Source organism: Maniola hyperantus, chromosome 22 (genome assembly GCF_902806685.2).
Source record: "Maniola hyperantus chromosome 22, iAphHyp1.2, whole genome shotgun sequence".
NCBI lineage: Eukaryota > Metazoa > Arthropoda > Insecta > Lepidoptera > Nymphalidae > Maniola > Maniola hyperantus.
This window is the reverse complement of record NC_048557.2, coordinates 2,932,164-2,946,378: the sequence shown is the minus strand read 5'-3', so window position 1 is coordinate 2,946,378 and position 14,215 is coordinate 2,932,164. Positions and strand designations below refer to the sequence as shown.

Genomic DNA, 14,215 nt, shown 5'->3' with positions numbered 1-14,215 from the left:
AAAAATCCTTTCTTAGCGGATGCCTACGTCATAATAGCTATCTGCATGCCAAATTTCAGCCCGATCCGTCCAGTAGTTTGAGCTGGACGTTGATAGATCAGTCAGTCATCTTTTCCTTTTATATATTTAGACTAGCTGATGCCCGCGACTTCGTACGCGTGGATTTAGGTTTTTAAAAATCCCGTGGGAACTCTTTGATTTTCCGGGATAAAAAGTAGCCTATGTCACTCTCCAGGTTTTAAAGTATACCCATGCAAAATATCACGTCAATCGTCGACAAACCAACAAACAAACACACTTTTGCATTTATAACAAGGGTATTGATACTATTCTATAGCGCGTATATTACCTCTACCTTGTATTGTTAATATTCAACTAATTACTATACATTATGGGATTATAATTCAAGGCGATAATAATTAAACGCTAGAGTGATCTCGAGGCGTGTAAGTGGTGGTACACCATTATAATTAGAGTACATACTCGATTTCAAAGCAATATACCGGTTTTGAAACCCGATGCTAGAGCACTTAAGAGTAAGGCATACCTGACCTTAAATCTAAATATATAAAACGAAAAGGTGACTGACTAACTAACTGACTGATCTATCAACGCACAGCTCAAACTCCACTCCCCATTACAGAGGCGACATACACGCATAGCACGTAAACGCATAGAGAGCTTATACATCTCTGCGGTGCTCCAGGCTTGCCAACGACCGGTTTAACCTATAGATTTAACTAGATTATGCTTGTGACTTCGTCTGCGTGGACTACATAAATTTCAAACCCCTATTTCACCTCCTTTGGAGCTGAATTTTCAAAAATCCTTTCTTAGCGGATGCCTACGTCATTATAGCTATTACATGCCCAGCCCGATCGGTGCTGTGCGTTGTATATCAGTCAGTCAGTCATTTAGCTTTGCCTTTTAATTATATTTAGGTTATTGTTTCAAATTTTGAAATAATAATCTTTTTTCGATATGTCAAAATTTTTTGACTATTTTTCATTTAAAAAGGCAGTCACATAACGAAATTGAAAAAAAGCTACTCAGTCTCCTTTGAAAAATTTCCTATGTAATATAAAAGAGCCCGTCCATTATTCAGGCCTCGAATGGCCGAATTTTTCGTTAAAAATACACTGCAACTTCTCTTTAATCAAACTGTGTTGTGTACCCAAAAAGCACGAGGTACTAAGAGCACCCTTCAATGGGGAGATACTATTTGCTATTTATTTCGGTCAAAGTTTGAGACCACGTGGGCTACTGTCGTAATTTAACAATTACAGTTACAATCGCAATCTTAGTCACTTTTGTTGTTTTTGTCGACTAAATAAATGAGTATAGCTGGGATAACCTATATTTATAATGGAAATCACTCACGATAACGAGTTTAAAATGTAATGTAATATTATATCAATGCGTTTTATCTCTAAAATCTTTGTTAACCTACATTTAAAGCAAATAAAAGATTGATATGTTGTGAATAGAATAGATGGGATGAGAGCGTATCGTGTAAGTATGAGTAAGTTATTCTATTTTATATGTGAATTCCGGGATAGTGCCTGATTATAGTAAGTAATATTATTAGGCCAAACCATTTATTTTTATTTTGCATGTACCGAAATTGTAGTAACATAGTAAGTAGTGTCAGGCGGATTGTTGATAGTATGTCATGTGAATCGTTTATAGTCTGGATACGCCCTAACCCTCTGACGTTTGCGAAGAGTCTATGGTTTTGGGATAGACTCTAGACTCTATAGGACGCTTGGAATATGAATAGTTCATTGTACCGACTTGTAAATTAATTAAATAAGAAACAGTGATTAAAATGTATGTTAAAGTATATCAAAGTGGTTTTCAATTTAACAGTAGGAATAAATTAAGTTACATTGGACATGTTTGGTTTTGTAAAACATGGTTTTGCTTGCAATTTTCCCCAGGCAGCGTCAAAACCGGTAACTTTTAAATCGAACGAGAGTGTTGTCTTCTCGTAAGCGTCTTACTTGATTGTGTTTACCCGTACTACGTCTATCGTATTTTATTGGTACGTGGGTACCACGCTAAGGCTTTTATTTCCTTTTAATTTACACCTAGCCTAGTGTTTCAAACAGTTTTCAAACGAATTCTTTAGGAATTTGAAAACACAAAAACATTTATTCCCATCGATATAAATGACAAGATATGCCCAAGCGAACAAAATTTTTCACGGTTTTGGAACCAAATAAATCAGCGCCACCTCTTCGATACTAATGGACGACCCGTTTGAAATCCAGACGTCACTGAGGTTGCATTGGTGCTAAATAAACATTTTAGGACCAATGAATTGGTGCCATTTTGCTTGTTCAATGGCTCGGTCCTTACGAAGTAATATATACCTAAGTCAATGTTTATTCCACTGCCATTTATTTGTTCTTCCCGTAAGAATCACTGGAAAAGAAAAAAATTCCACTTTGTTTTCTATTTTTTATCACTATGAAGTCTATTATAGAATAGAATAGGATATGTTTATACTCAAATTAACTTTTACAGGATTACCATATTATACTATACATATCTAATATTATGAATGAGAAAGTGTGTTCTTTATTTGTACTTCAATCACGCAAAAACGAAACCACAGATCAATGTGATTTTTTACATAGATATACTTCATTGAAGACCTGGAGAAATGACATAGGCTCCTTTTTATATCGGAAAATCAAAGAATTCCCATGGAATTAATATAAAATCTAAATCTAGGCAAACAAAGTTGCGGGCATCATCTAGTGTAATTTAAAACAAACAAACTAAATTGTTTCTAAATAAATGTTATTTTGAACGCTTAAGCAAAGTATGTACAAACTCTTGACGCTTCTGGTTGTGTACAGGTGACGTGACACACACGGCAACCCGTGTTGGTATTAATTGAAATACTTGTTGAACTGTCGCTACGAGGTATTTCGCACTTTCATACGAGTTTTATACCTACTTCTATTTAATAGAGTGTTGTCATTATTGACAGCTAGTACGTAATATTTTCGTTTTCTCCGTGTCTCGGAGAGCACCTTAAAGGTATGATTCTGAACCACACTGCACGCAGCAGCGCTGCCGCAACAGTGCTGTCACCAGCTGTCACAGTCCTGTCGCGGCACTACTGGTCCCCATACAATCTCTATAAGCTTATATGACATTACATTCCGAGCTAGGCAGCAATGTTCCGCTACATTGCTGCCGCGACATTGCTGCCTGGCTCGGAATGTAATCTAAATATAACAAAAAGGTGACTGACTGACTGACTGACTGATCTATCAACGCACAGCTCAAACTACTGGACGGATCGGGCTAAAATTTGGCATGCAGATAGCTATCATGACGTAGGCATCCGCTAAGAAAGGATTTTTGAAAATTCAATCCTTAAGGGGGTGAAATAGGGGTATGAAATTTGTGTAGTCCACGCGGTCGAAGTCGCGAGCATAAGCTAGTGTCATATAAGCTTATAGACTCTCTGCAGGTCTTTATCTATACCCATGCAAAAAATCACGTCAATCCGTTGCACCGTTGCGACGTGATTGAAGGACAAACCAACAAACAAACACACTTTCGCATTTATAATAAGGGTACTTGTTGGGGAGGGATTCAAAACAATTCCTCGGAGGGTTCAGTGGACTGTATTTCTTTCTTGATCACAATAATTATTCACTATTTTTCAGGTTCACAGTACTTCAAGTTCTAGTTCTTCTCAGTTCAAAGGCAAGAGGCGAAGTGAGGCTATACATTAAAAATTGAACTTATATCTAATTCTCCCACTCGGCAAGCGCATACGGTCGTGCCGAGCGGGAGACAAGGCGATCGCGGGTGGTGAAGTCGTAGCGGGGCGCGGAGGTGTCGGCGGGCGTCCAATCAGCATTAGTCACTGCCAGCGCTGCGCGTGGCATGAAGCTCCCGTCCGCAACATTTCTCCCCTCAGCGTAGCTCCCGCGTAGCTTCCTTTTCAGCAGTGGTCAGGACGGCGAGCTTTCTGGTAGGCCGATGAAACAAGCCGCCTCGGGTTCTCACGGTGGCACTGCGCACTTCTCCATCAGGTCCAGGATGAACGTGTTCGATGATACCGCGTGGCCAGACGTTTCGCGGTAGAGTGGAGTCCACGATTACCACCAGATCTCCTTCCTGGAGCTGGCGTTTGGTCGAAGCAGGTTGCCCGCGGGGTACGAGTGTAGGGAGATACTCGTGTACCCAGCGACGCCAAAAGCTATCAGCGAGTGCTTGTACAGCTCGCCAAGTGCGTCGATCAGCTGGTTCACAGGGCCCGGTGTGTGGCAGGCCAGTTGATGACCCCAACAGAAAATGGTTTGGGGTTAGGGCTTCAGGGTCAGCGGGATCAACTGACACGTGCGTCAGGGGGCGAGCATTGATACTGTACTCAGCCTCCGACAGCAACGTTACAAGTACCTCTTCCTTTGGCACCTTCTCTCGTAGTGCAGTGTTGAGGGCCACTTTGACAGAGCGGACTAGGCGCTCCCAAGCTCCTCCTTGGTTTGGTGCTCCTGGAGGTATGAAGCGCCATTCCATACGGTGGTATAGCCCTAAGTCACGAAGAGCAGGTTCCCATTCTGTGTATGCCCTTTTTAGTTCAGCATCGGCACCTCGAAAGTTCGTCGCGTTGTCGGCTATGTTGAGATCAGTCGGGATCCATCTCCATTGGTTCTCGTCGGTGAGTTCTGCAATTTCGCCCAGGCGGTGTGCTACGTAAGGAGTGTAGCGTCTTGCTCCGTTGCGAATCCATTGTAGCGTGGTTTTAGAGTCCGACCAGTAAATAACTCGGTCGGGCTTCTCACGATGTTCTTCCAAAATTGATTTTGCTAGCCTGGCTCCGATGAGTGCTGCTTGAAGCTCCATGCGCGGGATACTTTGCGCTCGCAATGGCGCTACCTTGGCTTTGCCAGCAACTAGCACGAGGTCCACAGTGCCATTGTAGCGTTCTATTCTCCAGTAAGCTACAGCGGCGTAGGCTTGAGAGCTGGCATCGCAGAGTATGTGTAGTTCCATGGATCGCGCTCCCCTCGTATTGTAGTGGCGGGGAAGTCGAAGTTCTTTTATTTCTTCCAAGTTCTTAAGCCATGCGCTGAAGTCATCAGCGATTTCGGTGGGTACTGGTTCATCCCACCCGACTTGTAGGCGCCATAGACTTTGCAGGATGATCTTTGCTGTTATCGTGAAGTGGCTCAGTAGTCCGAGCGGATCAAAAATGGACATAACTGCACTCAAAGCTTCTCTCTTGGTTGGTGCGCGGTTCTGATTGTAAACTTCTCTTGGAACTCGATTCATTGTTGTGTTGAATGCAAGTGTATCTTCAGTGGGTAACCACAGTAGGCCTAGAGTCTTTTCTTGGCTGTGGTGTTCAGTTCCCAGACGTGTTGGTGCTGGGGCTCGAAGTTGGTTAGGGATCGTAGCCAGGACTCGTTGACTGTTCGAGTTCCATCCACGCAGAGTAAACCCGGCTTGCTCGTGCACAAAGTTTATTTCTTTTGCGGTTTCCATGGCTTCTTGTTCGGTGTCATAACTGTCGACAAGATCATCCATATAATGGTTTTCTGTGATGGCTCGTAGTGCTCTTGGGTGGGTCTGGGTGAAGTCACGTGCATTTGCATTTCGTACACTGTGTGCAAGGAACGGCGAGCTTCGGGCCCCGAAGATCAGTGAAACCATCTTGTATTGGGTCGGTGGGCTACGTCGATCGTTTCCGCGCCATAGAAAGAGTTGCGCTGGCTGGTCTTCTTTTCTAATGCGTATTCGCAGAAACATCTCTTCTATGTCTGCGGTGACTGCTACGGCGCGTTCTCGAAATCGATATAGAATCCCGGGCAGTGACTTCAGTTGATCTGGACCATCCAAAAGCTTGTCGTTCAAGCTTGTTCCTTGATGCGTGGCTGCTGCGTCGAAAACCAATCTCACTTTGCCAGGCTTGTTTGCGTTTCGTACTGCAAAGTGAGGTAGAAACCACCGGCGATTGCTGTCTTCGGAACCATCACAAGGTTCAGCGTAACCTTTGTTCAACAGGTTAGCTATTTGTTTGCTGTATTCTTCCCTGAAGCTTTCATCTCGATCCATCTTGCGTTCAATATTTCTTAATCGAGTTAAGGCTTCTGCGTAGTTGCATGGTAGAGTGACGTCATCGCTCTTCCATGGCAGGCCAACTTCAAAACGGCCATCGACTCTACGAGCTGTTTCTTCGAAGATTTTTATAGCTCTCTCGTCTTCTTTTCGGGTCTTCGTATTGAGAGAAATGCCGATGGCGTCGAGTTCAAAGTGGGAGCGGACCAAAGCGTCGAGTTTGTCTTCGCTGGATTGTTCTGTCGGCTTCCCGCTTCGGATATGAAGGACATGATCTTCGTTGCGACTAAGAGTGGCACGTGGTGCAGAGCCATGTATCACCCAGCCAAGTTCAGTGCGTGATGCTGCAGGTTCGTGACGAAGTCCAGTTAGTAGCTGCTTTGACACAATGAGGTCCCAATTGTCAGAGCCGATGAGTAAACGTGGTCTAGCTTGTTCGTAGCACACGCTGCTTGGTTCTAAGTTTCGGAGATGCGGATACTGTAGAAGTTGTATCGGTATGGTTTGGTTCAATAGCTGGATGTCTCGTATTGTTCTCGCTCGTATGATATGTGAGGCCTTTGAATTCTTGCCCCTTAGCTTCAGTCGGACGATCCTGCTGGTTCCTTCTCTTTGTGTGGAGTTCACCCCATGGATGTTAAGGGCATGAGCAGGCCCTTCCAGGTTCAATTGGTCAGCCAGATCTTCTTCAATAAGTGTGATGGTGGAACCTTCATCAAAAAGGGCGTAAGTCTGGATCTCGATGCCGTCAGAGTTCGAGACGACAATCGGACACACTTTCAGCATCACTTTGTTGCCCGTATCCATGTTAGTAGAAGTCGATGCCACCACCTCTTCTGATCGGTCTTGACGTGATGCATCGGGGTTCTCAGGGCTTTGTTGATGCAACAAAGGGTGATGTGAATGTATGCAGCCATCGATGTTACATTGCTTCGCCTTACAAGCTGCACGCCGGTGCTTCTTTGTCAGGCATTTGAAACAGATTTTGTTCGTTTTGGCCCACTCCCAGCGGGCGTTGATGGTCATTTCTTTTATCTTCTTGCACTGTGGAGGTTCATGGTCACCACCACAGCACTGGCATTGTTCTTTCTCGATGGCTGTGAATACGCTGGCTTCTCGGACTTTCTTCGTTCTTTGAAATGTTCCTGAAGATTTTGAGTTTGGTTCCTTCCGAGTTGATGCAGCTGGCGTAGTAGGTTTCGAGTATGTGAACTCTAAGCCTATTGTAGCTTCATTGTTTAAGAAGCGAGACAGGATGACAATGTGTGGTTCTCCTGGGCGCCGGTTTTCTGATGCGTACTTGGCGAAACTTCTTCGTAAGTCAGGAGGTAACTTATCCACGATATCTCTGGTAAGCATGCGGTTCTGTAGACACCCATCAAGGCCTTCGACGTTGGTAATTGTAGCCACGATGTTTCGAACTTTGACGGCGAAGACGTTCAATTCGGTCGTCGTCGGTCCCAGGCGAGGCAAACGTTTGATCTCTTCTAAGGCCTTGTCAATTAAAGCTTCTGGACGACCAAAACTCTGTTCGAGAGCTTCCATAATCTCCGTCGGGTCACAAGCCGTGTATAGAAGCGAAGCGACGGCATCTCGGGCTTCTCCTTTCAACGCGTTGCGCAGACGTTGCATATTTTCAATTGGTGAGAACTTGTGAAGGCGCGTCGAGTCTCGCATAGATGCTTTGAAAGGCAGCCACTCATTTTCGGATCCGTTGAAAGTAGGTAGCTCTGTGGATGATCGTGGTGGTGGTCGGTATTGGCTCATTCGGTTGAAGCTTTCCACCAGGGCTTCTATGCTTCGGTTTCGTGAGCGATTCGGCGTTGGAGAGCGGGCTCGGCGATCTTCGTAATAGTGTTCGGATCGGGGTTCGGTGATGTTCGTGCCAGGTCTTACAGGGGGTGCAGCGGCGGGAGGGGTTCGGGTCTCTCGCGCAAGAAGCCGGTCGGTGCGTGGCTCCCCTCGTGTAAGATCGGCGTGACGCAACCAATCTTCCATCTGTTGCTTGGTATTGATTGCTTCCTCAGGCCCTCGTGTGCTCCCTTGGTCGTCGTCTTGTATAGCAGCTAAGTCAGCCTCTAACTTTTTCTGCACCAGTTCAGCTTCAACTTGCATTTGGCGCATTTTAATGGCAGCTAGTCGTTCTGCCGCTTCGTACTCTGCCTGCTTGACACGGGCAGCTGTGCTTGTTGTGGAGCGCTGAGATCGGGTTGATCGCGTCGGTGAAGGAAGCCGAACACGATGGGTCTGTTCTACCACAGTGCTTCGTGTCTCAACAATGGGTTCTTGCCGTGGGCCGGCACTAGTTGATGGAGACGACTCCATGAAGTGAATCTGAACAGGGCGAGCTGGGTTCGTCGCGCGAGGGGTCGGTTCTTGCGACGCAACGTGCTCGTCGTGTTCATCTTCATGTTGTGAGGTTTGACTCCTAGTTCGAACCATCTTGATCTTCGGATCTTGAGCCTTCGGTTCTTGAGCCTTCAGTTCTTGAGGCTTCGGTTCTTGAGCCTTCAGTTCTTGAGGCTTCGGTTCTTGAGACTTCGGATCTTGAGGCTTCGGTTCTTCTGGTTCTTGATCCGGCACGATGGACCAAAGATGTTGGGGAGGGATTCAAAACAATTCCTCGGAGGGTTCAGTGGACTGTATTTCTTTCTTGATCACAATAATTATTCACTATTTTTCAGGTTCACAGTACTTCAAGTTCTAGTTCTTCTCAGTTCAAAGGCAAGAGGCGAAGTGAGGCTATACATTAAAAATTGAACTTATATCTAATTCTCCCACTCGGCAAGCGCATACGGTCGTGCCGAGCGGGAGACAAGGCGATCGCGGGTGGTGAAGTCGTAGCGGGGCGCGGAGGTGTCGGCGGGCGTCCAATCAGCATTAGTCACTGCCAGCGCTGCGCGTGGCATGAAGCTCCCGTCCGCAACAGTACTGATTTGCCTAATATTTTATTTAAATATTCCTTAACCGTGTATTTGATTAATGGGCATTTACGTACTCGTTTTTTCAATAAGCAAGGTGAAATTCACTTTATTTACACTTTTCACTCAATCGTGAATGTCATGATGACCATAAAATATTCGGTTACATTTAAAAATTTACGTCTGTATGAATTTTAAAAATAAACGCTTCCAGATTTCGCGCCAGATTATCCGGTCCAATATGGCGCAGCGGAAATAGTGTTTCGAGTGTCCCTGAATATATGATGTTACATCCGTCATCATTATTCCATGTGAAAAAATAAACAATATATAACACAGAGATAAAATGTGTCGTGCAATGAAATTATATGAAACACTTGTGTTTCATTTATAAAGGCATGCATTAAAACTGTTTTGCAGAAATTCTACTTATATTTTGTTTGGTAGTATTCTGTGGTATGAAATTATGTCGTGTTCGTTTGCGGAATTGAACGTGATGCGTATTTTTAATGTTTTGAACTATTTTTTTCTATTTGTATTTATTTTGATTTTATATCATCATCATCAAAGACATAGATCTCTTGTAGGGACTTCAACACGCCACGATATTGCGCCGCCTAAATTCAGCGATTCGTCTGATGTCGTCCGTCCACCTAGTGGGGGGTCTTCCAACGCTGCGTCTTCCGGTGCGAGGTCGCCATCCCAGCACCTTGGGACCCCAATTGTGCCCTGTCCATTGCCACTTCAGCTTCGCAACCCGTTGAGCTATGTCGGTTAGTGAGTGAGTGAGAACTTTCTTCCTTGCCACTTCAGCTTCTGGGCCCGCTGAGCGATGTTGGTTGCTCTGGTTCTTCTACGGATCTCCTCATTTCTGATTTGAGCAAGCATCGCCCGCTGTACAGTATATTTATATGTATAAGCGAAATACCACTCACTGTGGCTAATTCCTTTGTACACAATCTCTAAACTAAACTAAAATAGCACGTCTAAATCTATTGCTGTCCCTTTCATGATGTTGCTTGCTGAAAAGGATAGCACTAGATTTAGACCTGTTAATTTCGTTTAGTTTAGAGATTGTGTACTAGAGAATCGGCCCCACTGATTGACACAAGTAATAAGTTCAAGCAGACAGATACCAAAAAAAAATTTAAAATTTAAAATGGGTACGAAAACTCACATTTAATGGGAAATAGTTATATGGTTTGGAAGGTTGTATAAAATTAGCTTAGATCGACTAAGTCGCCAGAAATAACTAATTATAGAGGTACATAGAAACTACGTGCAAAATTTTAAGTTTCTAGACTCAGGACCCAAAGGTCCCAAAATTTGAGCTCTACATGAGACAATCAGTCGCACGGAACGGTAGAATTTTTTCATTTTTTCATTCAACGTAAAAGTGTTCACTTTATATTCATACATATCTACTTAAATCAAAATAAAATTAAGGTTTATCCAACTACTTATTTAGAAATATTATGTCATTAATTTTCATGATAATAATATCCAAAGATCCGCTAACCGTAGAGAGCTCACCTCAAAATAGTTCGAAAATAAATAGGTCGCAACCTATACGAAAATGATAGCGAAAAAATGTTTTATCTAATAAAAAGCAAATTTTCTTTCAACTGAACTGTTTCTCATAACACTTCGTATAAAAATCCACTCATTATTATAATCCCCTATTTATTTTACGCCTCGCAAAAGAAACTGTAAGGTATTAAAAGTATACGAAACACGAAAACGGAGCGCAATTCGTTAGTAGCAATTTGTGTTTAAATTGCTTTCCATTCATGTCTAGTCTTATTTGGTAGCGACCTCGTTCCGAGACTCATTAAGTCGGTACGGGCGGCGCTTCATTTTTAACTTAAATGAAAGAAATTAGTTAATATCTTTGAGTCGTCTTGTATATTTATATTTTCACCTCTTCAATTCAACAACATCATCATAGAGACGTGATGGCCTAATGGTTAGGACGTTTGACTCCTGTACGAGAGGTCAGAGGTTCGACCCGGGCCTCTAACTTTTTGAAGTAATATGAGTTTAAAACATTTTTATTTATTTATTTATAGACTAGCGCTTGGTTGCAATCAGGCCCTGGTGGCAAGTGATGATGCAACCTAAGATAGAGCGCGCTTGCCTAGAAGATGCCTATTCACTCTTCACTTGAAGGTACCCATATTAGTATAATTGGAGGGGAAAACTGATGCTGGAAGGGTGTTCCAAATCTTAGCGGTTCGAATCAGAAATGAGGAGGCAAATATCACTTGCTTTAACGGTGAAGCAAACATCGTGAGGAAAACTGCATTCCTGAGGGTTTTCCATAATGTTCTCAAACGATGTGTGATGTATTATGGCCAAATCATTCTCATTCTGAGATCTGAGACCCGTATCCAATAGAGGGCCCGCAATGGGTGAGATGATGAGGATCATCATCATCATGATGATGATGATGATCGTCATCATCTCAACCCGTTTTTATCAGTGTTTATACAGACTACCACGAATCAGGAAATTCCGAAAAAATCGAATAAATAAATATAACAAATATGTATTCAAAAATAATCAAATAAGAAAACTTGGCCAGGGTTCGCAAACTTGGCCAATGAATTTATTAAATCCGTTTCAAGTGCAGGTAGAGTTCGGAAGTTTGCCGTTTCAACGTGTTTTTATAGCTATTCAACGTTATTTCTTCGAACGACAGTTTAAATGGCTGATCGTGTTTTTAATACGTATAATAAGTTCTCCGGGTGCATCCTAAACGTAACATTTTTTTTCTACTCTGATTTTACATTTGGTTACAGATTCGACTCATTTGAAAAAAAAAATAGCATTTCATCAAAAACTGAATTTACGTATAGTACGTGACAGTTTGAAATGGAAATAAGGGAGGGAACGCCCCGCACACCCGCGGGGTGTTTACGTAAACCGTTGCAGTAGCGACAGCAGTAGCAATCCGACAGTTCATTTGCTGTCTCTCTTCTTCTCCTTCTTCTTATTTTGCTTTGTGTCTATTGCTGTCTCTCTCTAGCCGGACGTTTGACAGCAATGATCGCGAGATTTACGCCTGTCGCAAGCCTGTCGCGAGATACGGAATCACCCCGCCGCACAGCCTCCGCGTTAACCCGGTGCGGGAGAGCGCGGGTAGCTTGCTCGTGTGCGGCGCGTCACACCCCGATTTCCATCTCAACCTGTCGCGGATGTACCTTGTGTTAAAAGTTGCTTTGGCTGTTCTCTCTGAAACTTTATTAGTTTTTAAATAAAACAGATAGACGCCGAGGTGATTCTAATAAATATTCAATTTTTACTTTCTAGCATGGAACTGGGACACTAATAAATACAATACCTTCAGACCTTATAAAATAGGCCAATTTTTGTTTATTTTTTCATATTTGAAAACTTTCTTCAACTATTCCATATTCGGAAACTTGGTCAATGACTTTAACGATCCTATTTCAAGCGCAGGTTCAGAAGTTTTCTATTTTATCGTATTTTAATATGTTTCAGCGTTTCATCACATTGCTTTCAGTGCCTCGGCAGTTTCCAGCTGGTCGAGTTTTAATGGCGGATATTATCTAATTGTGGGTTTCGCTAAGTGTTAATATTATTCTGAAACTATTGCGGGGTCTTTTAAAAAACCTAAATCTACGCGGATAATGTTACAGGAAAAAGTAGTTTATTCATTTATAGATGCTTACGTTCAAAACTTCTTCAACTATTCCATATTCGGAAACTTGGTCAACGACTTCAACGATCCTATTTCAAGCGCAGGTTCAGAAGTTTTCCGTTTTATCGTATTTTAATATGTTTTCCGCGTTTCATCCCATTGCTTCCAGTGCCTCAGCAGTTTCCAGCTGATCGAGTTTTAATGGCGGATATTATCTAATCGTGGGTTTCGCTAAGTATTAATATTCTTCTAAAACTATAGCGGGATCTTTTAAAAACCTAAATCCACGCGGATAACGTTACGGGGAATAGCTAGTTTACCCATATGAAATGCTTACTTAAAAAAATTTCAACTATTCCATATTCGGAAACTCGATCAACGACTTCAACGATCCTATTTCAAGCGCAGATTCGGAAGTTTTTCCCCGTTTTATCGTATTTTAATATGTTTTCGCTAAGTGTAAATTTTCTTCTAAATCAATTGTGTGAAGTTTTCTTTTAGGTATAACATTATCTTGAAAAGAAAGAAACAGAGAAAAAGGGCAAGAAAAATTATTTTAGTAGCGTAACGAATTTTCTGCCAATTAAGTCTGCCAATCCGCACTATGGGAATAAGAAAGCTCAGAGTCACTCAGCGGGCGATGGAGAGAGCTATGTTTGGAGTTTCTCTAAATGATCAAATCAGAAATGAGGATATCCGTAGGAGAACTAGAGTAACCGACATAGCTCAACGGGTTGCGAAGCTGAAGTGGCAATATGCAGGCGCATAGTTTTTAAAACCGATAGACGTTGGGGTCCCAAGGTGCTGGAATGGCGACCTCGCACCGGAAGACTCAGTGTTGGAAGACCCCCCCCCCCCCCCCCCCCCCCCCTAGGTGGACGGAACACATCAGACGAGTCACAGGGAGGCGCTGGATTCAGTCGGCGCAAAACCGTGGCGTATGGAAGTCCCTACAAGAGACCTATGTCCAGCTGTGGACGTCTATCGGTTGATGATGATGATCCGCACTTGGCCAGCGTGGTGGACCCTTCGCATTCTGATATGAAAACCGTGCTCAGTAGTGAGCCGGCAATGTCGCTATTGTCAGACATGTTACATTATTGAATATCAAAGAAGCCTTTACATCTTTTAGCGGCGACTCAAGGAAGAATTCAATCAAGACCTAGTTCTGTCTAGGACAAAACAGATTTCATCCAGTTTGCATCGCAGCTGGTGTCGTCAAATACTCGCAAATAGGTAAAGGATATGACTCCTTTGTAAGCGCATTGATGCAAAGTGGTTTATGTCACAAACTTACAGAGATTTGCATTTTCTCCAGTGAAGCTCGTATTGTATACAGCCTTAAGTGCAAGTTGCCTACTAAGTTCAAGTGCTGACAATGTCTTTCAGCGTAGTAAACTATGGCCAAAGCCATTCTGAGAGGAGACCTATGCTCTGAAGGGAAATTCACTTAACCGAAAATTAGACAAAATTCTATTCAACTTGTTTACTTGCACAATAAATTTTAACTTGCATATTATTACTAAATTAAGTGTTTACA

General features: G+C 43.0%; 2 protein-coding genes across 4 annotated transcripts in view; one reads left to right on the top strand and one right to left on the bottom strand.

Annotated features, from left to right (window-relative positions):
• brat (brain tumor) overlaps nt 1-14,215 on the top strand; it is a 545,260-nt gene that overhangs the window by 265,729 nt on the left and 265,316 nt on the right. The window lies entirely within an intron of this gene.
• On the bottom strand, nt 3,943-8,532 carry LOC117992690 (uncharacterized). The gene has a single exon (XM_034980399.2). The coding sequence runs from the start codon at nt 8,530-8,532 to the stop codon at nt 3,943-3,945; it is 4,590 nt and encodes a 1,529-aa protein (XP_034836290.2).